This window comes from Anopheles coluzzii, chromosome 3 (genome assembly GCF_943734685.1).
Source record: "Anopheles coluzzii chromosome 3, AcolN3, whole genome shotgun sequence".
NCBI classification, from domain to species: Eukaryota; Metazoa; Arthropoda; class Insecta; order Diptera; family Culicidae; genus Anopheles; species Anopheles coluzzii.
In genome coordinates this window covers 13,596,542-13,624,410 of record NC_064671.1, presented here as the reverse complement: position 1 = coordinate 13,624,410, position 27,869 = coordinate 13,596,542, and the positions used below count along the sequence as shown (strand labels likewise).

The 27,869-nt window shown below is 44.5% G+C and overlaps 4 protein-coding genes across 12 annotated transcripts; 2 read left to right on the top strand and 2 right to left on the bottom strand.

Annotated features, from left to right (window-relative positions):
• Positions 1-90: 90 nt before the first annotated feature.
• On the bottom strand, positions 91-13,913 carry LOC120959876 (glycine-N-acyltransferase-like protein 3). 3 transcript variants are annotated; one of them, XM_040383597.2, is made up of 4 exons: positions 13,476-13,913; positions 1,832-2,043; positions 1,340-1,764; positions 91-1,270 (listed from the first exon to the last, which is right to left on the bottom strand). In XM_040383597.2, exons 2-4 carry the CDS (start codon positions 2,039-2,041, stop codon positions 1,036-1,038), a joined length of 870 nt encoding a protein of 289 aa, XP_040239531.2. In that variant the 5' UTR covers positions 2,042-2,043; positions 13,476-13,913; the 3' UTR covers positions 91-1,035. The 3 variants fall into 3 exon arrangements, with proteins under 3 accessions (XP_040239531.2, XP_040239532.2, XP_040239533.2); XM_040383598.2 differs by lacking the exons at positions 91-1,270; positions 1,340-1,764; positions 1,832-2,043 and adding exons at positions 2,213-3,008; positions 3,081-3,298; positions 9,125-9,254; XM_040383599.2 differs by lacking the exons at positions 91-1,270; positions 1,340-1,764; positions 1,832-2,043 and adding exons at positions 2,213-3,008; positions 3,081-3,298.
• Positions 3,968-17,229, top strand: LOC120959878 (androgen-induced gene 1 protein-like). 6 transcript variants are annotated; one of them, XM_040383606.2, is made up of 6 exons: positions 6,284-6,409; positions 7,085-7,102; positions 7,262-7,518; positions 14,719-14,939; positions 15,002-15,333; positions 16,022-17,229. In XM_040383606.2, the coding sequence occupies exons 3-6, from the start codon at positions 7,327-7,329 to the stop codon at positions 16,081-16,083; spliced, it is 807 nt and encodes a 268-aa protein (XP_040239540.2). In that variant the 5' UTR covers positions 6,284-6,409; positions 7,085-7,102; positions 7,262-7,326; the 3' UTR covers positions 16,084-17,229. The 6 variants fall into 6 exon arrangements, 5 of the variants coding, with proteins under 5 accessions (XP_040239541.2, XP_040239539.2, XP_040239540.2 ...); XM_049610474.1 differs by having other exon boundaries at positions 6,931-7,102; XM_040383605.2 differs by lacking the exon at positions 7,085-7,102 and having other exon boundaries at positions 6,283-6,409.
• LOC120957094 (protein smoothened) lies at positions 15,448-22,980 on the bottom strand. 2 transcript variants are annotated; one of them, XM_040379092.2, is made up of 5 exons: positions 22,241-22,980; positions 21,874-22,183; positions 21,101-21,794; positions 20,822-21,035; positions 15,448-20,744 (listed from the first exon to the last, which is right to left on the bottom strand). In XM_040379092.2, the coding sequence occupies exons 3-5, from the start codon at positions 21,765-21,767 to the stop codon at positions 18,155-18,157; spliced, it is 3,471 nt and encodes a 1,156-aa protein (XP_040235026.2). In that variant the 5' UTR covers positions 21,768-21,794; positions 21,874-22,183; positions 22,241-22,980; the 3' UTR covers positions 15,448-18,154. The 2 variants fall into 2 exon arrangements, with proteins under 2 accessions (XP_040235026.2, XP_040235028.2); XM_040379094.2 differs by having other exon boundaries at positions 21,874-22,170.
• Positions 22,981-23,282: 302 nt separating this feature from the next.
• LOC120957095 (uncharacterized) lies at positions 23,283-27,720 on the top strand. Its single transcript, XM_040379095.2, has 8 exons — positions 23,283-23,623; positions 23,691-23,864; positions 24,592-25,259; positions 25,341-26,109; positions 26,180-26,702; positions 26,794-27,053; positions 27,133-27,344; positions 27,415-27,720. The coding sequence occupies exons 1-8, from the start codon at positions 23,573-23,575 to the stop codon at positions 27,518-27,520; spliced, it is 2,763 nt and encodes a 920-aa protein (XP_040235029.2). The 5' UTR covers positions 23,283-23,572; the 3' UTR covers positions 27,521-27,720.
• The last annotated feature ends 149 nt before the right edge of the window (positions 27,721-27,869 follow it).

The window sequence follows — 27,869 nt, the reverse complement described above, 5'->3', positions numbered from 1 at the left end:
TGTTGCATTTTCAGTTAGTTCTTTCGCTAATTAATTTATAAAACCCAACGCTGATCGCTTTTATGAAAAAATATGTTAATGTTGAAGACATTATAAGTCAAAAGTGAAATATTTATTCAACAATACTAAACTAAATGGCTACATACATTCACTTTATTATTCGTGCAAGTGAGATATTTTATTCTTTAATCTAAAATGATGAACTTTTAAGTATTGCTCATACAAATTCAATGCCATGTAATACATTAAAATGTCACGAAATCGATCGTTTCACCTTCTTAATTTAATAATCGTTATGTACAGTTTATGTATAAATGTATTATAAATAATACATTTATAATGTATTCCTAAAACACAGTTTTAACATATTTGTTCTAAATTTTCTTCCTTGATTTGATTAGTTCCATCATTGCAATAATATAGCAATAAATAAGCAAAATAATAATCTTTAAACAGGTACGTACCTGTTTATGTTCCTATCAAGCGATTGGGCTGTTTTAGTTATCTTATCAACTGTTTCACCAAATTTGCCAACAATTCGTGTGATAACTAAAACAGTTGCACGGGTTGTCCCCGAGATACGCTATTAATGTGGACCGAGCAGAAACCGCATAACTCGAATTTCATGATTTTCAGGTAAAATGTTGCTAATTTTCGTGCAAGTTTGCTAGAGGCGGTAAATTTCAGCCACTAATTTGATTATTTGATATGAGTATGACCGAGGATTGCAATATTTTTGAACGATTTTTGAAATACGACCGAATGAGAATTTAGTTTGCATTCGACAATTGATGTGTCAAATCAGTACAATTTGCGCAACGAACTGTCAAATCGAGTACCTCTGATTTCGAGTATAGCAGGTACTGCGTATCTCGGGGACTACCTGTATACTGGTATTGGTTCACAGTATAGATTGTCTACGACTTTGTTTTCAAGATCAAATGCATACACATTTTTAATGTAGTGAATAGTGAAATAATATAGTAAAATTTCGTACTTATAACCCAGGACGGTTTAATATAACATCTCATTTGCTTATAGTTTTTTTACTTTTGGATTCACCACCATCCAACGGAGATTTTGTATCTTCGCAAATCCAACGCTATCGAACAATTTGATCGATTTATGATTGTCATGCAAAACATACGCTTTGGAATCCGATCCCACACAAGCTAATCTCTTCGCCAGCTCCACCATAACCATTCGTCCGTATCCGTGCCGGCAATGTTCGGGCATAGTTTGTAGATCAGAATGAGCACCGGTTTGATCACTACGTATTAAAAAAACAAACTTTATAAAAATTGTGTTTTACACAGTTCTTCCCTACCATGCAACTTACGTTAAGCACCACGAAACAAGCACACCCTTGTCGTTGAACAAACCAACATTTGCATTCAACTGTATCAACCGTTTCAGCAGCCCATATCCTGCCTCGTAGCTTATGTGATTGCGTAGCGGCCACTGTGCGTAGATGTAGTCCAAATCTTTCCACTGTAACCTTTCAAACACGAATCCAGCAGGGATAGCTGGCGAGGGCAGTGCAAGCGCTTGTTCTTTAGACATGAAATAATAGTTAGCTAAATTACTGCTCGCCACCGTAAGACCCCTGTCGCCGATAATTCGCTCCACCGCTGGATGGTACTTCTCAAGATAGTCCATACTGATTTCGTTGTAGGATTCCCATTCTATTTGAGACAGCAGTCTTATCAACGTAATGCAGTTGACGTCTTGAGCTGCTGAATAAAAATAAATCTCGAAGCCATCCTAAAACAATAGGAAAGAGAGGTTGTTATTTAAATATACCTAGATCTTATAATCTATCGCAACTTACCTTCAGTGCAAATGTTCCGTCTGCTCTCCAGTTGCCATTTAAGGAGTAGCATTTTACGTCTATTGGTTCATGGTGCTTGGACTTCCAGCATATGTAATTTCCCAATAGATAGTAGGCAAACTCGTGCTCCGGCCAATCGCGTTGAAATAGATGTTTTAGCTCTATCCAGTCATTGGGAGGTATTTCTACCAGTTGATCACAGTCAGTCATCGCTACAGGCACAACGAGAAATGAGAGCACTCGGAGAGATAATCGACTATTTACAAGAGAGGCTCTAGATAGTGAAATCTGATAGTACGTTCTCATTAGTTTTGCTACGCTAACAGTAGAGTCCACATGTACTGAAAAACTGTGAGGTTGATCACTGTCGCAATTTTAACGTATTTTTGCATTGGTTTCAATTTATATTTATTCCAATTTTTTATGATTTTCAGGGACATAATTTTAAAGATCTTTTACAAAATCAGATCACATTTTACCATGTATGAGTGTTTTTTTTTCTCCTATACGTGAGCTAACTAGTTTCCTCCTAATCCTTCCATTCTCGTGACACAGTCGGGAAATTTCTCACCCAATACGCTTCGCCGTCGTGTTTAAAGCCAATGCGCTCAAACATTTTCTTCGACGGTACATTCGCCGCATTAACCAATGCAAAGCAATCCTGCCCAAGATTGGCGATTTGTTTGGCCACCGCAATGGCGACCACCGTTCCAAAGCCTCGCCGCTTGTACTCCTCGTCAACCTGCAGTGCACCGAGCGGACCGGCCTGCAGTCGGAAGCACCAGGCCACCAATTTACCCGTAGCGCACTCGTACAGTCCGGCGTTCGGGTTCCAGGCGGCCAGCCGCTGCAAAAAGAACAACGAACCCTGGTGCCGGTTGGGCCAGACGTCGTTCGCTGTGGACGCGTCATCCGCGCTTAGCGCTTTCAGCTCAAAACCCGCCGGCACGGACAGCTGCAGTGCATCGCATTCTGCTTTCGGCATGTAGTACAGGAACGTTTCACTGTCGTACTCCTTCTCAAGACCTTTAGCGGTGATCACATTGATGACTGGGGCTCGATGGCGCGAAAGTAAGGAGCTCACTTTAAGCCCGCCGCTCCAGTCAAGCAGATGAAGTGCTTTCTCCAGTACGCAGTTCGTTGGATCCAGACTGTATGCAAACAGTTGATAGCGATCCTAGTGTACATACAAAACGAAACAGAAATTTGAAATACGCGACAAAACGATCGATCGTTAGCTGTAACGTACCACTATTAAGTAAGTTCCATCCTCTCGCCAGCTGTCATTCAAACAGTAAATGGTGAGATTTTTAATGCCACTATCCTTTTCGTACCACCGGATGAAGTTGTCGACCGTTGCGTAGGCCACATGATGTTCCGGCCAGTTGAGGCGATAGAGATCACGAAGTTCAGTCCACTCGCTCGGAGGAATGATGCAAAGTCGGTCCGTGGCTTCCATCGTTCGTGCTGCAAATGAATCATATAGATAAGCATGGCAAGATAGAATCATCTGGGAGGCGTGTGACGAAATTATTCTTCACTATGGGCTTTTCTCAAGCGTAGCGTGCACAAACTCGCATAATTATAATAATAATATTTTTACAGTAAACAGTGTTAATGTTCTCAATAACAATAATTTAATGTTTAACGTAATAAAAATATAAATTATACAATTATATAATATAATTATATAAGACACAAAATGCACTTACCATATACTTCATATTAATTCGTAAACTGTACCTATACAACGATCGAATATCTAATAGTTCTATGTTGACATTGTAACCGCTGAAAATCGTTTAAACTGCTCATTTTAAAGCACTGATCGAGCAATGATCGTGTCTCGGGCAGCGTGCAGGTGAAATGCAACGGTTCAAGGCAAAACAAATGCAACCATCATCATAGTGCAGCGTAATAGACTGTACTCACGCAACTGGTTTCAATATTGTTACTGAATAAGAGAAAAGCTTCCCAAACAAACGATCAGTTGTTGAGCTTTGTCTTGACGATCAAAACGTCAAAACTCCGGAACCGCCCGACTAGTTTGACTTTATATTGCAAGAATACATTTTGTTGTTCGTTTAAAATGTACAAAGAAGGATATCTTAGTGTGAATGACTGTTTGAAAGCTTTCAAAACAACCACAGCACGACGTAGGCTCACGTACAGCATAATGCTCCTAACGGAAGTGTTTGCTATGTACTACGATTATGTCTACACCGATAAGCATCTGGCAGGGTTGGAGGAAATCGGGAGCTTGTTGGCCGCTAGTGAAAAGTTTCCACTGCCGCTGAAGGGACGGGTCATATTTCTAACCTACTGGAATTTGGTAAGCTCGCACATTTATAACCGTATTAGGCAAATATTATTTACTAGTTTGTTTTTAAGAAATCTTCATAAGGAAAAAAATGATATTTAGTAAACATTTTTTGGTTTATACGATGCAAAAAAGTAACTTATTTAAAAATGGTATAGACTAGTGGTGGGAGCTAGGAACCGGACCTACCTGATTCCGATTCTGTATTCGGTATCATTTTCGGATCCGATTCCGATGCTGGATACGATTCCGATTCCGGGGCCGATTCCGGGGCCGATTCCGGAGCCGATTCCGGAGCCGATTCCGAAGTCGATTCCGAAGCCGATTCCGGAGTTGATTCCAGAGTCGATTCCGGAATTGGAATAGGTTTTGGAATTAGAATCGGCTCCAACTCGACTTCGGCTCAGAATCGACCTGGGAATCGCAATTTGCTCCGGTAAAAGAATCAGAATTGACTCCAGACTTGAAATTAGCTCCAAAATGAGAATCAATTCCTGAATTGAAATAAAAAAAATCAGTAGCAAAATCAGTCCGGGAATATCCATGAGAAGGGATCGTTTACAAGTAAATTTTGATTCATTGTGGCTACCCAAGTGACATTTGCTCGATAATGTTTTTCCATATCTGCTCGATTAGTACTCGATACGCCTGAAATTGTGGATTTGTGTGTGATCAAATGTGTTGAAAGCGCTAAGATTTGGCGTGTTCGTAAATTTGACTTTCTTCTATCGATGGACTATGCCGTCGAGCTCATTTTACATTCGTAGCGTTGATTTTTCATGAAAAATAAAATCGAATTTTGTGTGACATTATTTTATAAAAAATCGATTTCATTTAAGTGTAAAATGGCTACATGACCCACTATAACGATAGGAATCATCGTTTCCGATCGAATTGGTAAGAAAGCAACGAAAAAGTTGCATCACAGTTGATTTTACAGAACTTTTTCTAAATTCCCTTAAACTGGTGCAGTTTAAGGGAAGTTTAAGGCTCCAGTTTAAGGGAATTTGCTCGAATTCCCGGTTATTCATGCTCGAAAATGTCAATTGGGTATCAATACGTAGCATCATTGGATCCAAACGTCTCTTTTCATGGAGATGCCGCAGACAACTCCGATTTCGGAGCTGATTCTAATTTCGGAGTCAATTCCGATTCCGGAGACGATTTCGATTCCGGAACCGATTATGATTCCGGATCCAATTCCGGAGCTGATTCAGGAACCAATTCCGAAGCCGATTCTGGAATCGATTCCAGAAACTGATACCAGACCTACTAACCGGTATAAATTCCAGAAAACTTCGGAGCTAGCCGGAATCGATACCGATGACAACTTCATTTTTACCATCACTAGTATAGACGATAAGAGATTTTGAAAGATTTCACCAGATGAGCAAAAATGGGAGTTTGACGCCTCTGGAATGAACCAGCGTGTATGAGATTATGGAATGAAGAAAGTATAAATTCAAAAAAGCTCGATTTTTTTCGGTTTTTTTAGCTTTTTGCATGTATGTATCTTTCATAGGTGGGATGAAATAAAAACCTCATTAAATTTCTACAATCTTTAAAGTTTAAGATAGCACCCGTTTTAAAGTACATTTAGTGAGCAACTAATTATATTGGCAAGCGATAAGAGCTGATGAAGAAAATCTACATTATTCTCTCTTATTAAGAGATTAAATATTTCAATGTATTGTTACATAAATTGTTTTCAAAATAACCATCAAACAAACCAAATTTAAATACAATCAGATATGAAACACACGAAACGCGATAAACGCGTGAACATACACGCTCCGTTCTGCGCTATGGCCAAAATTCTCTCATTTGCTGCCGCTACTGCACAACAGCTGCGCTGAGTGCTGTTCCACTCTTGCCTTCTCACGCACGATATGTATATTTAATGGCAAAAGTGTCATCTTCGCTCACCTTCCCAAAAATGTGAGACCAACAAGGAGTACGGGGCGCCTCCATCACTTCATTCCACGCAGCAAGAGCGCAATGGTTGCGCATTTTTTGCCTATCTCCCTCTCTCTAACTCACTCTCTCTCTCTCTCTCTCTCTCTCTCTTTCATATCATTTGCTCTTCATTTTCATGGCAACCAACACTCACGCACACATCACTGTGCACTACCATTCCCAACTGTGCAGCAGGCAGCGCGCGGTTCACGCAACATCACGCTCATTCATTCGCGTGCTGTCGACAGTGGTGTTCGTTCTCCATAATACGTACGGGTTTTTAGGTGAAAGTTGAAAGCAGCGTGAGTGTTCTATCAAAGTGTACTGACGCCAGCAGCAGTTCTGTTGCTGGCCTAATTTTACTTCAATTCCCAAAGGGTGCCCATTGAAACGTGATAAAAAAGTGAAGTTGGTGAAGTGTATCCATTTCTCATCAACCTTAAAGCACGTGTAGCACCCTCTCCAATACCAACACGCAAGCAGATTCCCACTATTAAGCACTGCAAGAGAGTTTATAATACTCTCTCCCAGCACACAAAACAAAGAGTGAAAACTAAGACAAAGCTTGCTTTGCTTTCCTTTACATCCTTTTGCTGCTGCATCCGTCCCAGCTCACTTGGGAGGGCAGTCAGTAATCAAACGTCACCGTGTGGCTGTGCCTTGAAATTTCGAACTTCCGCGCAGACGTTTCTGTGGCCTTTTGAAAGAGAGAAAATAAAAAAACACAACCCAACCGCATTCCGTGACCGCATCATCGGCACAAGGAATTATGTTACAGTGAGAAAATTTGTTTCCCCCTTTTTCCCGTTTTGTCTGGTCGCAGTTTCTCCCTCATCTTACGGTTGCGTGTGGCAAGTGGTCAAAGTGAACAAAACAATCGTACATCAGCTCCACTTTGTGTGCGTGTGTGCTGGAAGTGAACAAATTGTATGTTATTTTGTACGCTCCTAATGAGCCGTTGTTGCCCTTCCGTGTAGGTGTATCCTGGTTTTGTAGTAAGTGTCAAGTGCAGTGGAAAGATACGCAAGCTAACGAGCAGACGGGGCAGCATTGGTCCAAACAGACACGAAAACAGCTGTGCCCCTGCTGCTGCGATACGTTTCCTTGTCCGTATTTTTCGACGAAACAGGGTTTTTTTTATTCTGTTTTTGAAGTGGTTAGGTGTTCTTTACTATCAACAACCGTGTAATTACGCAAACGGTATCATAAAGCGGACAGAATGTCTAGCGTGCAACTGTACAAGCTGCCCGCCTTCGTCATCACGTGGCATCTGATCGCGTTCGGGCAGTACGGGTACGCGATCTACTTCGATCGCTTTTTCGTCCACATCCCGGACGATCTCGACATGCCGAAGATGATGCGACCGACGGAGTACGGTGGACGCTCCAAGTTCTTGACCTACTGGTGTTTGGTTAGTATCGCAATAGCAAATTTGAATTTAAATTTAAGCCCTTTGTTTAATCAATAACCATAGCTTTATGCACGGAGTAGAATACAAATATTTCCCGCAGTATTAAAATGTTGCAAATAGACAAATTTACCACAGCGTTTACTATGTCAACATACACATTTTCGAATAAAAAATGAAATGAGCGATCGATGGAAAAAGTTGCCGTAAATATGCAACTGTCCAAAATTAGAAAAGCATCTCAAGGTCAGAGAATCGCACAAACAAAACACACTCCCGCGCGTAACAAAACACACTCCCGCGCGGAAGAGCGAAAACATACAGACACTTTCCAGCCAATGTAAAACATTCCAACGGGTTGGGAACATTCGGAGTTGTGTCCAAAAGTGTGCACATTTTTTGCATGGCATATCCTTCCTTCCCTTCCACTTCCACTTTCCGAACGGGGGAAAGAGTTGGAAAACACCATCAAAATCATCAACAACACATCAACTCGCGAAATTCGTTATGGCAAGCGGATCAATAAAGCGAAAGATTTATGGGTGGCTTCCGTAGCCGCATTAGGGCGGGTAAGGTCGAAAGGCACCAGTCCGCCGCTCCAGTGTAAAAAGCAGTACCGCCTAAAAGAAAAAAAAAGAAAACGAAGAGCGCACCGCAATTCCCCGCACACGAAATAGCGCAAACTTTTCGCCGGATCGTGTTTCCGTTTCGTGAAATTTTGGGTTTTGTTTAAACGTTTCCTTTCCGCCCGGAGAGCACTTGTTACGCCCGCTGCACGAACGGTACGCAGCACGCAGGCACGCACGCTGCTGGTATAATAAAAAAAGGGGGAAAACACTTCGGTTGATGATAAAATGTACGCAATTTGTTAAAAATAAAATCCCAACATAAACAAAGCTAGGGGCGGCACCGGCAGACGGTGGTATCACGGGGTGGTGGCGGCTTTTGGAAAATCGACAAGCATTCGATTTGCCTGCTCTAGGGGGGCCCCCTGGGCGATCTGGTAGGCGATAATGACCGGGACCATTATCGCCCTGTTGCTGCTGATGCCCGGTACGGTTGCAGGTGTGTTCGGTAAAGCTATCCGGCAGTACAGCAATATTGTTTTTGTGTGTTTTTTTGTAAAAGGATTCCATGGAGACGCCTGGTGTTTGGTAAATTGAGCGATTTTTTTTACAAAGAAAATAAACGTTTGGAAATTATTTCAATTTGAGCCTAAAGTTATATTCTATTTCTTATATTATAATATTTTTATTATATTATATTCTCAAGTATTTTTCACTACGTTATTGTATGCAACAAAGCAAATAAACAAAAATAGGTTGTCATGCTTATTGCAAGCATAACAAAACACCAACAACAATTACAGGGGTTTTCAAGGATTCTCATAGTACTCTATTGCACTCTTTTTGGACAAATGCTATAGGAATTTCCAAGGAGCCCGTGTCCAAAACGTGTACCATAGAGTTAAATTCCTATCGTATAAAGTTAATTTCCCATCAGAAAGAGTGAAGGAACTGTCCCACCAAATACAGCAAAAACCTTGTAAAACGAATGATAACCCAAGTACAGATATTGCATTGTTCCGGTACGGGACGCTGTTACTTACTCATTGTAACAGTATCTATTTCTGTGCACAACAGTCGTACTGCTTCTGTTTTGCGTATTTCGTGTATATTTTGATGAAACAATTAATTACTGCCACTCCTCTTCTCTGCTGGTCATTTGTTGAAGGTCAACTGTTGTATATAATGGTGTATGTGAGAGAGGGAGGGAGAGAGATATATAAATATAGAGAGATAAATTGATAGCCTTTAAGTAAATGTCATTAAACTCATTTGGTTAATTTGTAACATGGAATAAAACGACGTTATTTTCAGTGTTTTAAATTTATTATTATATTTTCTTCTATTGCTTTTTTCCTGCATTTACCGAGTTCAATTCTTTTCTAAGATAAAGATAATTAATTGCTAACAATAAACGTTTAATGTCACAAAAGACCTTAAATATACATTTTTTTATGATTTTTATTGCAAACATTGTTTAGTTGGCAACAATACAAGTTTGAAAGCTATTTAAGAAAATCCTCTTTTAAATTTCGAATTTACGATACTTTTTTACTATATAAAATTTCACTTTATAGAAATACTATTAATTTAATATTTCTTCTATCACTAAAAGTAAGTTTATAAAATTTCTTCTACACGCTTCTACGAATGTCCAAGCTATTAATGAAAAGGTGAATGAAATGACCTCCTAATTTCACCGAATCATAACAAGAACTACTATCGATCCACTTTTACGCGTCTACCCGGCAATCGAGCCACCACGGCGCAGTGTGTGAGGTCATTGGTAAAGATCACCTTCCCATAAGCCACTTGAGACGGGGCAGACCCGAACCTCGGAAGCAAATGCAATTCGACATTGGTCGGCCTATTCGGTATGCTCCAAAAATCGATACACACGTACACGTACGTTGCTCCGTTCAACCTTTCTTGTACTGTTTCGTTCGTACGCCGTGCCTGTAAGTTGCATCGGAATGAAGACGATGACAGGGCGGGAGGGGGGGGGGGAAAGTAGAGGTTTGGAACAAATCACATAATCACTTTAACGACTTTGTCCCCTCTGGATGACGGCACCAAAGTGTTACGCAAACTGCCGGCAAACTTTGACGGCTTCCAGTCTGGAGCCGTCGGTGGGCCAGGAGAGGTGTGACCGTTTGCTTAGTTTTTGTTTTTTTGTTTTAAATACCGTTACTACAAACATTTGGCCGCACTTTTTAACGGGAGTTTGGTGTTATACACAGGAAATGCATTATTAATATTGGTGACGATTGCTTTCGATTATTGCAATAAAAGCTAGGTCAATCTCTAGAGTAAACATACTGACTAAAACTGCATTTTCTAAGTTATTCAGGGTACTGTGAGATAATTTCCATATCAAACATATTGTAGCCGGACAAATGGAGAATAAAATAAATAAATAAATAAATAATGTAACATCAAGCAATAAACCCCCTTACATTCCCTATTCTATGAACAATAAGAAAAGAAACAATCTGATGATGTTCTTAAACCATTTCCCACAAAAAGTCCTTAAAATAGCTGTTATTACTTGAAAAAAAAAACTAACTAATTTACGCAGTTTCACATGAGTTAGCATTAATTTCTCAATTAAATAAAAACATTAAAATAAAATTTAATCCCACTAGTACAAAAACTATTCCACAAATGTTATTCCAAAGTATTGTTGCTTCTTATTGGGCGTACTAGGCATCTAAATCTGCCATAGCTACTCATTGATCTTAATACCAGTCATTTTATAGGTTTCCCTGTATAGTTGAATAAACTGTCTTGAGTATCAGGGACTCGATCCATTCAAAATTTGCGCCCATCAGAGGCATATTTTGGATTTCATGATTGAATTATTCCAGAAATAAGGAAATAATTATGTACAAAAGTGTTATGTTTAATTATTGTATGATGCATACATACAGTCACATAAAGTACAATACCAACGTTCATTTTTATTTATAAGATATAACGCACTAAGAAAAGAACGAAAATAGCTACCATAACATGAAGGTGGAATAAACCGGACAAAATGATTCAATTTCCCTTCTATACTGTCGTATAAATACGTACTATCATCATACAGGACAGCATGCATGCCGGACCGCTCGAGCTAAAGCTATATTCAAAACATCATTCCAGCCAACAGTGACACCTGACCTCGGTCAAACAAGAAGGGCCCATCATTATTACCTTCCCTTACTGGATCCGGTTGGCAAAAGGTGAACAGAAACAAAACAAAAAAAGAAGATAAGCAAAATGTAACGATGCTGTGCTGTTGATTGGTGCACTTACTACATCCAGCGGAAAGCACACACACTTGCCCGCCATGGTGCGCTTGTCAAGATTACCTCTCGCAAACAAACAGAACGCCCGTGATCCGTGACACATGCACCACGGTTGCGCCCACACTTGATGGTAACCATATGCCATCAAAACACCAGAAACACCTTGGCCTGGCTTGTGTGAGTGTGTTTGTGTGTTTGCGCAAAGGTAACATTCCACACCACACGATGCGGATACCGGCTGTTTTTATAGAGTCTACAATAAAATGTAGTGCTCGGTGTTGGTAGATTACGGAAACGAACGACGAAATTAATGGTTTTTCCTTAAACGCGCCATCTGTAGTACGTTGAGGGCCGGTATAAAATCTCACCGGGTAGATGTTTCATTCAATCCACAAGGCTCTTTCTTAAAGCACTTTAAACACTACAAATAGATTTACATTTGCAGACAAATGTATAACCGATATGCATAACGTTTAATTACATTTTTTTCTTAAAATGCCTTAAAATGTTATCTACCATCAGCAACGATTAATAATTCACATAGGAACTTTGGTTAATTATTACATATTCAGAAGGTATATTTAAGTAGCACGGCCTAACCGTTCCTCCTTAATAAGCATCCGGGTGTGTTGAAGCGGCTTTGATAAGCTCTGCTGCTCGAGACTGTTCCAGACCGACACAACTTCCTTACACTGGGGGATGGATAGTCGTCCTTCAATAATTAATCGAATCAAGCCAATCAAATAGTCCTTGTTCGGACCTAATCTTTACTGTCGACGGAATAGATTGTCCTTGGAGGGTTTTTTGTACAAATGGTACAATTTTCAATGATTTACCCAACTCACCAGTATCTGGAGGTCTAATATGGTCGATCAATTTTCTATACTCTTAATATTATGCGGTTTTATAATCATTAAATAATCCAAAACTTAAAAAAAAGTAATAAAAAACAGTTTACACAATTTCTCATAGTGAATGGATAGCATTTTTACAGTGTTTGTTTGTTTGTTAAATACAGTCTCGAAAGCCTGTATAGGCCGGCATGTCCGCGTAGGACGTTACGCCAAATAGAAGAAGAAGAAGAAGAAGAAGAAGAAGAAGAAGAAGAAGAAAAAGAAGAAGAAGAAGAAGAAGAAGAAAATAGTAAATTTAGGCGATAACACCAAACAACGTGCGCGTCGTGAGTTCAAGCCTCGCATGGACCGTCTCCCCTTAGCAAAAAAACAGCCTAGCTACGTGGACTTGCAAAGAAGTCTCGAAAGCCTGCATAGCTGGCATGACCACGTAGGTTGTTACGCCAAGAAGAATAATGAGAAGGTCAAGCTCTATGAATCTTTGGAGATGTATGAATCAATTGAGATTCATGAATACCTAGAGATTCGTGAATCTTTCGAGATTTCTTCATCAATCTTTCGAGATTCATGAGCTTTTTTTCTTTAGAGAAACATGAATCTTTGGAGATTGATCAATCTTTGAAGATTCGTGAATAATCTGAGATCCATGATTCTTTGGGGATTCATGAATCTTTGCAACCTGCATTGAATTATTTCAAAGATTCATTCAGATTCATCAATTTGAATCGGTTTTGCCCAACACTAATCTGCTCAATGATATTTCTAAGAAGGTAAAAGGGTTGTCATCATTAATTAAACAGCAGTATATATGACGTTTGAACGGTACTTTACCAACCACTGGTCTATTGGGCAAACGTGCCAGTCTCTACAAAACCGGATAGAGTTGGATTCCCATCCGTACTGCCCCCTTTAAGCATCATCTTTTTACTATCATTTGGTTATTTGGCGCTAAAACCTCTTTTTGTTGGATCTGATTTAAGTCAAAGAAATATAAAATTATTAACATGATATGAAACTAGCCAACATGATTACAGTTTGATAGCAATAGACAGTAATAACAAATTTGCGAACAACTTTGCTACAACAACTTTACACCATGGTGCGTGTTTTTACACCAACCACCAAATGCTTATTTTATCGACGACAAGGGAAGGTTCTTTTCTCTCTAAAAATACAATCAAATCTACTTCAGCACGCAGAAACCCATTACGCCGAGAGGATGCAAGATTGTAAAAAACAATACTCACCGATTCTTCCGCTTTCCTCTCCGTTCACAAGAAATCAACCAAGGCGGTGAGAGAGTTCAGCGAACTTTGTGTGCATTCCAACGACCGAATCAGCTGATACGGCGGGACAAGGCAAGCACCACTATCGATGAGGAAGCACTGCGGGATGCCACTGAACCAACGTGAACCAATAGTCGATAGTATTTTGCACTTTTTGCACAGGCAAATGTTCCACTTGAAGGCACTTCGATCCGTACGAGATACAGCAAATGACTAATTACCTACCCTTTGTATGGGATGCGTTGTTGTTTTGTTTTTTACTTAATATTTTTTCACCAAATGTTTGCTAGTTTGCAATCAATCACAGCATTTCACAGCGTTATAGGGGGTGGTGGTGTTGGGCACGGAACACTTTGTTTATTTGTGCAGCCGTCTCGGGGGGTAAGTTTTGAGAAAGCGCCGAATTGCGCACGCCTGCCTCTCTTTTCTCTCTCTCTCTCTCTCGCTCTTTCGGGCTAACTGGCAGCTGTCAAAAAATCTTTCTGAAAATGTCAACAATCACGCACACAGGCCTACAGACGGAGCGACGTTGTTTTCTGCTCGTCCGACGGGGGCCCACTTTTTATTAGAGCTACTTTTCCCCCCTCCCGGGTGGTCAAAGTACAGTGTGTTTGATTGCTCCAGCTCCAGCCTATCGGTGGCGTCAAGATAATCAACCGCCCGCCGTCTTTAAGAGCCTCTTTGCGGAAAGATGCACAGTCATCTACAGCGCGGCACTCGTCAGTGATACAAACCTGCCGCTAGTGTGAAGAAGGAACTACTGCTGCTGCTGTACCGCGTCAAGTGTTCTCGGTCGTCGCCCGTTTGAGGAAAGGCCAGCTAGAAGAAAGAAAAAAAGGGCAGAAGAAATTCTATCACCTCGAGAGCGATTGAATCATCCTCTAATCAGCGATGGCCAAATCCAAGTCTAGCGATGGTTATCAGCGCGGCGTTTACGGTGCACTCCGTACGCTGATGCACTTCATCGTGGCGGTACAGTTTTCGTACGGCATTTACTACGATTTTACCTATGTCCACTTTCCACCCGGCATGCTGCGACCGGGCGGAGAGTTTGGTGGCAAGCTGAAGTTTCTCACCGTATGGGATGCGGTACGTGCCGTCGGGAGCCTTGATTCGTTGATTATGTCCTTCCTCTCATATTCCTGCTCAGTTTATCCAAACCTTCACTAAAACAGAGCCCTTTCCTATGCAACTTTGCTTTCAGATTCTACAAGCAGTTTACTTCACCATTTGTCTGCTGAATGATTTCATCGGTACCAACGAGGTCGCCCCGAAGCGGATGCCACTCATCCGCAAGCTGAAGGACTACATGCTGGCTGCGTTCGCTTTCCCGGTGGCGCTCAATGTCGGTGTTACCTTCTGGACGCTTATGGCGATCGACCGCGAGCTCGTCTTCCCGAAGGCACTGGATGCCGTATTTCCTGGGTATTTGCGTTTGCAATTCCTTGTTGTTTTTCTTTCTTTAACACAACTTCCCACCTTTCCAGCTGGCTCAATCACGTCATGCATACCAACATCGTGATCTTCATGGTGATCGAGATTTGCACCAGCTTCCGGCAGTATCCGTCGCGCAAGGCCGGCCTTACCGGGCTGGGCATCTTCATGGCCTCGTACCTCGGCTGGCTGCACGTGGTGCGCCACTTTGGCGGCATCTGGGTGTACCCGGTGCTGGACGTGCTGAATCTACCCCAGCGCATCCTGTTCTTCGCCGTCAGTCTCGGCTTTTGCGTCGCCCTGTACCTGCTGGGCGAGTTCTTTAACAATCTGATCTGGACCAAGGAGCTGAAGCAGCTGCGGGCGGCCACAGCCGGCGGCGCTAGTAAGAAGACCAAGTAGACGACGAACCTCGACAGCCGTGCCCCGGTGCCGAGTGACCGCGTTTTATCCTGTTTCTTTTTTTTCGTTGGCCTTGTTTGCATGCAACCAAGGGAGGGGGGGGGGGGGGGGGGCACCAATGTACTGTCCCTTCCCAAATGCGTACAAAACAGCTGCATCGGAAGGGGCGAGGGTGTGCATTTTTATTTAATTTAATACAAACATCTTGTGATCGTGTAGCGTTCGTCCCATGAGTGAGTTGTGAGTTTGTTGTTTTGCTTTTACTACCATCACCACCATCACTTACATCCGGCAACCGATTTGGGATGGTGTGCTCGTACGTTCCATTTTTTTGTGCATTTAAATTTTTAAACCATTGAAAGCGGATAAACAGAAGCGCAAGCATTTACGGCTTCAAAACATGTGCGACTACTAACCAGCGTGTCATGGGAACACCCACGTGCGTGTGTTTGTTTGAGGGTTGTTTTTTGTTTTGTTTTTTGTCCAGTCCCGTGTTCGTCTCGAGAAGTGATACATGCATGCATTTCGTGTGTAAGTTTGACAAACAAACAAAATTCGCAGCTGCATTTCGGCGACCGTTTACTACAATACAAGTTTCATTTTTTTTCTTTCCCCTTTTTGAAATATCGCCCCAATTGTACTGTGCACACATTCCCGCTCATCTTTCCCAGTGTCTCAACCGATGGTGCTTGATGAAGCATCCACCAAACTCGATACGATTAATATTGTGTAACGCGACGAGAGGGTGGTGGAGGGACACACCCATCCACACACGAGCAAGATTCTTTCTGTGCAGCATCGCTAGGCGTCAATAAGGGTATAGCAACATAGCAATTAAGCAACACACACCGATAAATAAGCGCATTTGCATTTACAACTAGTATAATTGTATTTAGAATGAGGCAAACCTGAGAACTTGAGAGCTTGGGGTGAAATCTGGTGGCAGTCGACCAAACCAAAGTAGTAGGTACTTCTAGTACAGTGTGTGTGTGTGTAACTCATCCTCATTCATTAAGCGTTGTATTTTGCAGCCATCCTTTTGCTTGCATTCGATGTGTGTTGGTTTTTGTCATGTACCATGTCGTAGGCGTTTATATGCATTTAAAGGCAAATTTTCACTGTTATATGCACCCAACACCACCAAGAAGGGAGAGGAACCGCTATTGGGGTTTAGCTCGTTTAGCAATTTTTTGACGAATTTAGATGTGAATAAATTTAGCACTCGTTTTTGTGTGTTTGTGTATGTAATACCGAATAGGGAACGGAAATATACTTGCAAAATTATATAGAGCTACACGAAAAAAAAAACAAGCAAATTGAACTCAAACTCATCCAACTACTTCCATTCTGCGATTCTGTAATATTTGGAATGTTTGGGGCGGTGCAAAAACGAGCGCATGATCGATCTAATATGCGAAAAAATGGTGAAAATTATTTACAATAACGTCATGCTATAGCTGAAACGGTGGGTGGTACACGTACGAATCCGCCCCGGCAATTGGGCAAAACATTCTATTTCGGCCACCTATATTTCGTTCTCATCATCATTACACACTGTGTAGCATCTATTTAAATGTTGTCGTGAATGTCATTGTCATTGCTGTACGGGTAATATCTCGGCCCTTTCGCCAGCACAGCACATACCGTAGATAGAGCAATACCGTAAAAAAAGGAAAAGGAAATTAGAATATTAAAATGGGACAAATATTCAAATTTTGTGCAAAACCCTTTCCGCGTTCGGAGAGCAAACGAGCGGCGGGGGCAAGAGCAAACAAAAAACTAGCGTTTAGTAGGATGATGGTGCGGTGTCATTTTACAACATTCATTCGACTTGCTTATTATATAAATGAAAATACAATAAAAGTACTGGAAAATCATACGCATGTAATGTTTTCTCTACTTTCGCTAGCCGCTTGCCGTCTTGCCCAACGTAAGTACACAGAGTACAGCTGATTTCAGTTCATGGTTTCATGGTCTTTATTTTTTATAATTCCATTACAAGTAGTGGTGTGTAAACACCGTCACACGTTTGGCATGATTCATGGGGAGATTCAAATGTAAAAAAAAAGTTGTCCTCCGACAAAAAAAAATGGGAGGACTAGGCGGCAAATACACTTATTATCTATGCCTATCCGTAGATACGTAAAAGCACGCCAAAGAGGCAAATTCAGTTTTTTTTTGCCTTCGTTACAATATATAGCACACATCGTAAATACCAATCAGTTGTAATAACTATCGTTTGACGGATTCTGTATATCCTTTTGTTCGGTTTTTCGTTGTTCATCTGTTACACATGGACGTAAGTCGATCGTCTCATTCCAATGGAAAGCGCACTTGCCCCGTCACTCATGGCGTTTTGTACAATTCAATTTTCGGTTGCTGCATCGGTTTCGTTCTTTGCGCTGATCAGTCTTTCTATTAGTGGTTCGTAGTGTGTGTGTGTGTGCGTCAGCGTTGATTTGCTGTTACTAACGGTGGAGTAAAACATAAAGGGAAGGTACACTATTTCCGCCCAAAATGGCGCACGAGATTCACGGCTGGTTACGTGTGAGTATATTATCGCTCGAAAATGCTTTAAATGCACAGTGTTACACGCGCGAGGAGGTTTACTGATATGATGCGCCATCGGCGACTAACACAACGATGCTATGCTTTACCACTAAAAGGCACATATTGAAATTATCCTTCTTAACACGATCCTTTGAGCTAACTTGCATCGTTTGGCGCTCATCAGGTTTGTTCGTTAGTAATTATATTGCTTATAAAATACCACTCCGCAGTCTGTGTGTGTGACTGTGGTAAACTCATTTCGATGGCAGCAGAAGCATTTTCAGTTTTTCCGCATCGCTCATGCCGGTCGATTCGCTGGCATCGCGATGCTTTCGACCACCCCCGCCGATGGTGTTGGTGCCGACGGTTTGAATCATCTTCGACGGAGCCTGCAGCGCCGCGATCGGCAGCGGATGGTGCGACAGCATCGGGTGGTGATTTTCGGTGTAGATGTCCGCGTTCTCCTCGTTCTTGAGCGCCTTTTCGCTAAACTCGAACGAGGACATGGTTTGGGTGGCAATTTCGTGCGCATTGGTCTGGATGCCGACGTCGCAGCTGCGCTTCGAGTTGCGCGAGTTCGTCTTGGCTACGGACACGCCCGAGTACGAGCTGTTCACGTGCAGCGGCGACAGCTCCGAGCAGTAGGACGTGAAGGAGGAGTCGTTGAAATCAAACATCGTCTCGACGCCGGCCGGCGGAGGGGAGGAGGATGGCGCTGCGCGCTCCAACAGCGCCAGCTCTTTCTCTCGCTTACGCTCACGCTCGCGATTTTTTTCCTTCTTGCGGCGGGCAGTACTGTGTAACGATCTTTTGTGGCGCAAACCGTTGCCTCCCTTGCGGAACGATCCCAGCTGGTTAGCTCCCTGCCTTTTCACCGTTCTGCTCTTGCCGATGCGGGCAGATGCTCCTCCTCCGTCCATGGCTGATTGAGCGATGCTTCCGTTGAAGTCCTTCGAATGGTGCTCCTCCCGGCCGGAGGTGATCTGTGCCAGCGATGGTACGTTTCTTCCATTCAGTAACGCTTCGGCCTCCAGCTCATCGTCATCATCGTCGTCGTCGCTGGTGCGATACTCTTCGATGCGGCAGCCACCGCCGCCGCCGCCGCCGCCGCCACCGCCACCGACCGTGGTTCCGGGTCCGCTGGTTCCGTTCATACCTCCGCTACCAACACCGCCACCACCAACACCACCACCACCGGCACAGCTCGTTCCAATGCGGCTTGAACCTTCAAACTTCTTCATAATGATGTCGAACTTCGAGTCGTGCAGCTTGAACGAACCCACCGACACGTTATCGTCCTCCGACGTGGTCAGCCCTTGGCCTTGCAGAAACGGCAGCAACAGTTTGCCGTTCGAAATCAAATCATTAATCTGATGCGCGTCCAGCGCTCCGATTCCCGTACGCCGCTGCATGCTTCCTGCCCCGAACGTACCCGCCCCGCCCGCATATCGGCCCGCTCCGCTACCGGCCGACTTTTGGATTGCTGCCGTCACGATCTGCGACTCGACGGACGTGCTGCTCTCCTTGCGCCCATACCTCCGCCCCGTGGCAGTGGCGAAATCATGCCTCCGGCGGCTTTGCCGCGACTTGTGGCCATGCTTGGAGCCGGTCGCTCCCACCACCACCGTGCCGCGGCTGCTCCGGCTAGCGACCTTCGTCTTGACCTCCGCGATCTTCACCGACACCTGCGAGTCGATCGAGTTGCGGCGCGACTCCACCGACACGTGCCGCACGCTGAAGCTGATCTCCGAGTCGACCGAGTTTTTGCGCGGATCGTGGCTCGAGCTGGTGGCCGCACCGGTCAGCGCGCAGCGCCGGTTCACAAACCGGGGCAAATTGTTCGCCCAGGTCGAGCTGAAATCGTGGCTGCCGATCGCGGACGTAATGTCAAACTTCAGCCCGACCGGGTCGGTGTGCGAGTTGTGGAACGAGATCGACAGCCGGCCCTGGTTCTGGAACTCCTTGCGCTTCGCGAACGCCTGCGCTATCACCTTATGCTTCTGCAGCTTCACCGGTTCGTCGATGTCCGTGCCGAAGCGCCTCCGAAAATACCGGCCCCACGATTCGAGCGTCGAGTTGGTCCACACCCACGACGACATGACGATGCCGGACGCGAACAGGCAGATCAGGTGCAGCTGCAGGATCGCCACGCTCGGCCGCTGCTCGTACCGGCACCCGTTCGTCACGTCGTCGTTGAACGCGGCCACGATCTGGCACACGAGGAAGCCGCGCAGCGCCTCCGCCCACGCCGCACTGTGCCGGAACTCGTGCACGTGACAGAACGCGGTCGCGACGATAAAGATGAACGTGAACGTCGTGCACACGCCCATGCGCACGATCGTTTGGTGGATCTTCTTGCTCGCCCGGGCCGAGATGATCTGTCTGCTCGAGATCCGCAGCCGGATCAGCGTGAGCAGCCCGCGGCCGAGAAAGTAGCCGCCGACGAGCAGCACGCACAGCACCGGACCGAGCAGAAAGGCGCCCCGGATCGGGTGGTTCTGGTAGCCCACGAAGCAGATGCCGACCGTACTGTTGCCGTCGATTTCGCTCAGCGCCATGATGGTGATCGTTAGCACCAGCGGCAGCGACCAGGCGATCAGATGGAAGTACGAGCCCTTCTTATCGATCCGGTCCTGGATCTTGCCGATCGCTTTAAAGCTCATGTGCCACACGTAGGTGAAGATGACGAACCACACCATCGCTGCGATCAGGAAGTAGTACACCAGTATGAACACCACGATGCAGGACAGGTTTTCGCCCGCGCTCGGCTCGGACGTGCGCAGCGTGCCGTCCTTCCGGCACACGATATCCTCCCGCCCGCCGGGAGTGAATTGTGCTAACCAGCTGAAGGAAAAAAAAAGCGTCAAACGCATTAAAATACACCTAATTTATTGTTAAGCTGTTTGTTAGCTGTTACGTACCCAAGGCAGGAAACGGCAAAGCAGAAATTAATGTAAAATATAACCATCGCTGGATACTTGTTGGCATTCTGCCAGTCGATCGCGAACGTGGCGAGCGTAAACAGGTTGAATGCGAGACAAATGCTGGCGCCCCACGCGACTAGCTTGTGTATCTGCCGATGCTCATGGTCTGTGTACAGCGGATCCTTACACTGCACGCCACATCCATCGATTTCTGCAGTCAAAAAATCAGAATTTTGTTAGCTGCAATATAAAAAAACTCCGATATTCCCCACCTACCTTTGTAATAGTTCGCTGGCAGGTCCGCCGCCACCAACGGTTTCTGGCACTGCCCGCTGGCGTTGAACTTCATCTCCTCCCGCACATCGTTGTTGCACTTGGACGGGTACAGCGTTTCGTTGCACTTGAGAAACTCGGGGAAAAAGCTGGTGTTGTGCAGTATCCGGCACGGTTCGAGCGTCAGCTTGCACATTTCCAGGGTCGGCAGGTACACCATATCCTGGCCATTGATCTTCTCGCACTTGGGCGTAAACACGGCACACAGGAACGGTTGTATGACGGCCCAACACTTCGGCACGCTCTTGAGCGCGTTGTACTGGTGCAGCTTGGTGTGCATCTCCTCCTGGCTGTACGAGTCGGTCAGATCGAGGCTGATCGACGAGTAGGGCAGCGTCGAGTGTAAGCACTGCCGGTGCTTGATCGGTTCACACTTGCCCGGCCGCACGCAGTAAATGTAGCGCATCTCGCGCCCATCGAACCAGGTCTTGTCGTCCTTGCCCTTTTTGCCGTGCATCCGGTAGTTGCGCGTACCGTTGATCGATTCCAGCCGGGATGAGGATTCGGGCAGGATGAGGTTCGTCGTCGGGTTGAACTCCTTGCCGCTCGCCTGGGCGGTAAGGGCGGCGAGCGCTAGCAGGCAAACGGCTACGGCGCTTCCGTGTGCCATTTTAGCGTCGAAAGGAAAAACGGGAATCTGTACCGAAAAACAAGAGGAAAACGTTACAACCCTGTAGGTATACATGCTAGCTAAACGATCAAAACAACAGTCTTGCCTGCTTAACTTCCAACTAGTTGCCTGCTTCCGGCAAATGCTACGGACTGTATACGCTACGGCGATCGTATCTGTCGTGTGTGTTCCCCATACAACAAACAGCTGCAGCTGAACATCTAACTTTCTCACACCTCGGTGCTTGTACGGGGCAGTATTATCAACGGCGAAGTTACATCTGTTTTGAATACGAATCGACTGATTATCGGTTCAACGATGGATCGCCCATACGCCCAACTGGGGCACGGGCGAGTGCGCCTGGGCGTTGATTGTTTACGAAGCGGGTTTAGCGTTACATCAACTGCAAAGGGAAACTGGAAGCACTACAACTGCATTACCGTCGTCCCACGACTCTTGAGGGCGTTACATACCTGCTGGCAATCGCAGTAAATGCTGGCAAGATGGATAAAGATCGCGTTGGAAGATTGTTTCATCAACAACAAAGTGTGCTGCACCACCGCGCGGACCAGATGACGAGCGTGTTCACATTATCCGTGCCGTGGTTAATTGTGGTTAAACTTCATCAATCGTAAATCTTATTTTACAACACCACCTCAACACCCACACCTAAATTTCCGTCAAGCTTTGGACAAGAAACGCTTCTTTATCGCAACGCTTTCGCAGTGAACACGGACGATTCTAGATTTTGATGCAGTCGCGTATCTTCTAAGCGGCGTTCCTTCTGTACACGATCAACCATACACACACGAACATTCCTTGCCGGACCACCCATGAAGATGATCGTCTTGAAGAAGCCCAAGCAAAGCAGACGCGCGCGGGCAGAGAATTGTGGAGAGAGATGGCAATGAGAAAGAGCGCGAACAGCCTACCTTTGTTTTGACATCCATCGTTCTCTCTCGCTCTTTCGTTGTGCGTCGGAATGACAGATGAGGGATGCTGGATTCGGATGTAAAGCCAAAAAAAACGCTTTTGTTTGGTAAAAACTGAATTAAAAAAACCATCATAAATTCATTTTATTTCATTAACATTGTCATAAGTTCATCTTGAGTCACAATGCCTTATAGTAGTAAATGCAATGAGTAAGGGCTCATTTCTGGAAAAAATGGCGGTGCTTTTGGCTGAGCACAATTTCAGCGGTCGTATTTACGTCGGCTCAACACATTAAAAATGCTGCTTGATATAGTCCGGGCAGCTTTGGATGTGCGTGCGAATGTTTTCCTTCGGCATTACGTGCATCGCATTGAACGGGCAGGTCTGGAGCGATTGGTTGGCATCGTGGTGCTTCTTGCACTTCACCAAATGGTACGGCATCCGGTGGCGCACAATCACGTGCGACTCGTTGTATGGGCAAATGAGCATTTCGTCAGACATTTTGTCACTAACGTGAAAGAGAAAAAATATTTAGGAAATTTTACTTCCTCGTGACAGTATCGTAGAAGAAAATTACCTTGTTTTGGAGAGGATATTAAAGCCGCCAAAACTTATCACCGCCCGTTATCACGAAGCCGTGCGCTGGTTTGTTTACAAATGTGTTGGGCGGAAATTTCCGCACAGCAGCAGTGTGCGCTGTCATTTGGTAAACGTCAACGCGTTGGAACACGATTGAACGGGCCGTTTGGGTCATTACAAGCGCGTCCCCCCATCTGCGAACAGAAGCAGAGAAAAAACGTTATTTTGCATTCGGTGTGCGAACATTGTATCAGTGGAAGTTAGCGAACTTGTTAGTCAATTCTGTGCCGCAAATGGAGAACGGTCTATTCAATGCGCTTTGTTCCAAAGCGAAAAATGGCAAGGTATGTTGTGTTCCTGTTGCATTTTTGGCTGTGTTTTCATTATCCGCCCGCTTCACCATCTCCGTAGACCATCTACCATTCATGGCGTGAGCTTTTCCAAGAACGGAAAGATGAAGCTACGATGCTGGTTCTGCAACTGTTCATCGATATGACCGGCTTCGGCTACACCGTAGCGGATACCGATTTGGCTCTGCTGATGGAAGATGATCCTCACCCACTTGAGAATAATATAACCACTTCCGTAAGTGCCAGAGAGTGTTGGGAGTAGTGATGGGAGAAATGAAATTTTCGTCGGAATCGATTCCGGCTAGCTCCGAAGTTTCCTGGAATCGATTCCGGATAGTAGGTCCTGAATCATTGGCTCCGGAATTGGCACCGGGATCGGCTCCGGCATCGGAATTGGCTCCAAAATCAAAATTGGTTTCGGAATCGAAGTCAGTTTCGGCATCTCCAAAAGAATAGGCTCTAGGGTCCAGTGATGTTACGTATTGACAGCCGCAAAGAATCCAAATTATTTGTAAACGATTTATACTCATGGAGATTTCCAGATTGATTTCGCTCCTGACACATCTTATTTCAATTCAAGAACTGATTCTCATTCCGGAACAAATTCCAATTCTGGAGTCAATTCTGATTTCGGTTCCGGAGCAAATTGCGATTCCCAGGTCGATTTCCATTCTGGAGCCGATTCTGATTCCACAGCCGATTTCGATTCCGTAGCCGATTCTGATTTCAGCGCCGATTTCGATTTCAGAGCCGATTCCGACTCTGGAATCGATTTCAGATTCGAAGTCGAATCCGAAATCGGTAATGGAGTCATCTCCGGAATCGGCTCCGGAATTGGCTTCGGAATCGGCTTCGGAATCGGGTAGGTCCGGTAGGTAGGTAGGTCTACCACTAGTTGGGAGCTGGAGCGTAATGTAAGGATAATTGAACACCCCTCATGACGACCTTCCCGTTTTGTACAGTCCTTCCAGTCCCAAGATTTCTTCCAGAACGGGACATTTGTAGCCAATTTTAGCAGGTTCTGGCAGCACGCAATCGTCCACCAGTGGAAAGAACTCCTCAGTGGAAACGATTGGTTCAACAAGTGCGTCATGCTGGTCATGTTGCTGTGCCGGAGCAAGACCGATGAATGCGCAATGGTTGGATCGTTCATCTGCGCCGACCTGGTGCCGCATCTGTGTGCTGCGCACCACAACCTGCTGAACGATATGGAACGTGCGGCGAGCTGGCAGGGTAATCAGCGGAAAAGCTCACTCAAGAAGAAGGAGTACTACATCGACCAGGTCTGTCAGGCACTGAGCACGGAAATTGGTAATGGATTTAAGTACGCCAAGCTTTCCGGCCTGCTGATGGAAAAGCTGTGCGAAGCGTTTGTAACGTACCCGGACCTGCTGATACTCACGCACGGACAGCTGGAGCTGCTCGGGGCCGGCTTGCGGTGGAAGCAGAGGCAGAGCGTACAGCTAGCGCTGAAGTGTATGAAGCAGCTGATGAGTGATTCTTTTAGTAGCGACATTAACAATGCCGCTGGGATATTCATTCTCAAGATGGAAAATCAGCTGACGCGTATAATGGACTCGTACAAAAGCTCGGAAACGGCCATCCTGCACCTTTTTCTCGAAGCTCTAAAGTAAGTGCAAAGGAAAAAAAAAGGTTTGATTCGCGTATGTTGGTGTGATAAGTTATGCTTTGTTCGTGTTTTCTTTTTCAGCACGGTAGGCAACATACCCCTGTGTGAGGAAACGGCAGAAAAGATAATCCACAAAATGTTCAATCCAGATGAAGCGGTAGTGAATGCAGCGATCGATCTTCATGGCATGTACCACGCAGCGATTCACCCATCGGCAGAGGTGGAAATGAATGCCCTGATCGCGATACTGGACGTGTACGAACGGTACGCATATCCGCTAGCGTCCTTCGAGGCGGTCATTAAAAAGCTCTGGATCAAGGGATTCTTCCGCAAGTTGGATGAACTGTTCCAAATGCTGCTGGACGCTATGGATACGCCTGCAAATGCGGGTTTTATCGCGAGCTGTATAGCCCACACAATTAGCTACTGCCATCGGTTGCTGATGGAGGACATCCGGATGAAGATTTCCCCCTCGTCCGATAACGTCAACTGGAGCTTCATGCGGAAGCGCATGCAGAGCTTCGTGGCCAATTATCCAAAGTGTTTGAATGCTGCCTCCCGTACACCGAACATTTACAATTTACTGCTAAACTGCATGAGTCCAGCAAACAACGAGCTGTACCGCTTCGCCGAAGTTGACTGTGAAGCGTACCACGAGGAGGTTTTGTTTAACATTCTCTCGAAAGTGGCGCTGGATGAATGTTCCTACCCTGTGCTGTTCCAAACGCTGACCACCATCTACAGCTTCGACACGATTGCTCACATTTCGGAAGACGTTTGGAACGAGCTGACGGAAAAGTATTACACACTCTTTTTTCATACGCGCAGCCGCTTGAGAAGCTACAATTTGGTGAGTGACATATTATTTTAAACAGTTATCAGTATACTGACCGTACTCCACCTGCTCCACTCCGTATTAGGGTATCGACAAAAAGCTTATGGAATCGTACAGTAACGCCATCACACGGCTCTGCGTGCTGATCGAAATCAACAACACGTCCGAGCACGTGTTCACGCTTGCGGAGTACTTGGCAAACGATTTGCGCCTCCTGCCGAAAATGAATCTGTCCGACGAATCGATCGGTATTTTTTACCGGCTTTACAAAAATGCACTTTACGCTGTCGTGCAGTGCTGCCTGGCGGCACTACCTAGCGACAATCCGACAGCAGGCATTAAGTACGACCAGCTCGGTAAACGTGTGCAAGCGTTCATGGGCGTGCTGGTTGAGCAGTTAGACGGTGGCCAACAGTCACCGTTCACTGTCAGCAGCCACGTGGCCAATGCGCTGTGCAACATGCTCATACTGACACAGGAAACCGCCGATCCCAGCCAGCAGACGGGCTCGATCAAACAGCACATGATGTATCGTGTCGAGCCGGAAGTGCTGGCAAAGCTTTCGGCATACATCGAGCAGCACGTGTTTGGAGGCGGTGTGGAATCAGGTAAGTGTCACCTTGACTTATTTTAGCAATCGCTTTATAGCCGAGGTTTGAAGGGAAATTGAAGATAATTATGTTATTGCCGTGATTGCAGATGCGAAAAGCAGTTGCTTGTTGGCGCAAAAGCTAATGCTTGCCACGTACAATGACGTTTATCGATTGCATCTGGCACTACCCCGGCAGTCGGACACGTGTGCCATCGTAAAATATTATGGAGAAAATGCGCTTTTTGCAGACGAGCTGGAACAACTGCTGAGCATTGTGTATGGCAAAGATCCAAAAGAGTTCTTTAGCTTGGTCGCCCATGTGGTCATGGATTATTGTAAAAAGACGAATATAAATGCCAAAGTGAAGGTTCGTTTATAGGATGCTTCTATTTCTAAATAATACGTTTTTATAGTTCTTAACGTACTTTTTTGTTCGTTGGTTGCAGAAATTCTTGTCCAATTTGAAGCAATTTGCAAAGAAATGCTTAGCACATGAGAACGAGGAAGAGTATCTGACTAATATCATTCAGAGCGTTATTGGTCAGAGTCTGGAGCAAGTTTTCACGATTAACGGCGTTGCTTTAAATGTGATTGAAAAATTGTTCACCATTATGAAACCGTTGGTCGCGCCACTGCCTTTGGAAAACCGGAAAGCAATGTAAGTAATATTTCACTGGAGAAAACGACTTGTAGCTTTAACTGTTCATGTTTATGTGGTATCATTTCAGCAATCTGTTCATTCGACAGCATCCCAACTTCGCTTCCTACATGGAAGATGAAAATTCAGAATTACGTACCATTTTGAAAAGTTTTTTGAAAATTTTAAAGAAATAGGAATGTTTTCTTAAATTCTATCTTCATCGTTCACTTAAATGTTTTTTTTGCTTTCACAAATTATTTATCACTGCTCATTTTGAATTTGTTCGTAATTAAACGAAAATTAGTTAACAACTTTAAAAAAGTGCAGTTTTTCTAGAATGTGGAAAATTCTCATGAAATTGTTCGATGTGCTCTTTGATGTTTTGTGGACTACGTTGAGAAAAAAATAAAACTGATTAAAAAAATGGTTATGAAAAAAAATTATTCAAGCGATCATAATTGATAAAATTTTGTAAATGACATGACAGTGCCAATTTTTTGATCCATAATTACGAATTTAACAACTTTACACACATAGTAATTG

Bases quoted from the DNA above. Each gene is read 5' to 3' on its own strand.
- LOC120959878 (XM_040383604.2), top strand. From the start codon at position 14,406: ATGGCCAAATCCAAGTCTAGCGATGGTTATCAGCGCGGCGTTTACGGT. The intron at 14,604-14,718 runs GTACGTGCCGTC...CTTTGCTTTCAG, and splicing joins TTCTCACCGTATGGGATGCG to ATTCTACAAGCAGTTTACTT. The intron at 15,334-16,021 runs GTAAGAAGACCA...CATCTTTCCCAG, and splicing joins GGCCACAGCCGGCGGCGCTA to TGTCTCAACCGATGGTGCTT.
- LOC120957094 (XM_040379092.2), bottom strand. From the start codon at position 21,767: ATGGCACACGGAAGCGCCGTAGCCGTTTGCCTGCTAGCGCTCGCCGCC. The intron at 21,036-21,100 runs GTAGGTGGGGAA...TTTTGACTGCAG, and splicing joins GCCAGCGAACTATTACAAAG to AAATCGATGGATGTGGCGTG. The intron at 20,745-20,821 runs GTACGTAACAGC...TTTTTCCTTCAG, and splicing joins TTTGCCGTTTCCTGCCTTGG to CTGGTTAGCACAATTCACTC.
- LOC120959876 (XM_040383597.2), bottom strand. From the start codon at position 2,041: ATGACTGACTGTGATCAACTGGTAGAAATACCTCCCAATGACTGGATA. The intron at 1,765-1,831 runs GTAAGTTGCGAT...CTATTGTTTTAG, and splicing joins ACGGAACATTTGCACTGAAG to GATGGCTTCGAGATTTATTT. The intron at 1,271-1,339 runs GTAAGTTGCATG...TTTAATACGTAG, and splicing joins CTTGTTTCGTGGTGCTTAAC to TGATCAAACCGGTGCTCATT.
- LOC120957095 (XM_040379095.2), top strand. From the start codon at position 23,573: ATGGAGAACGGTCTATTCAATGCGCTTTGTTCCAAAGCGAAAAATGGC. The intron at 23,865-24,591 runs GTAAGTGCCAGA...CGTTTTGTACAG, and splicing joins AGAATAATATAACCACTTCC to TCCTTCCAGTCCCAAGATTT. The intron at 27,345-27,414 runs GTAAGTAATATT...GTATCATTTCAG, and splicing joins TTGGAAAACCGGAAAGCAAT to CAATCTGTTCATTCGACAGC.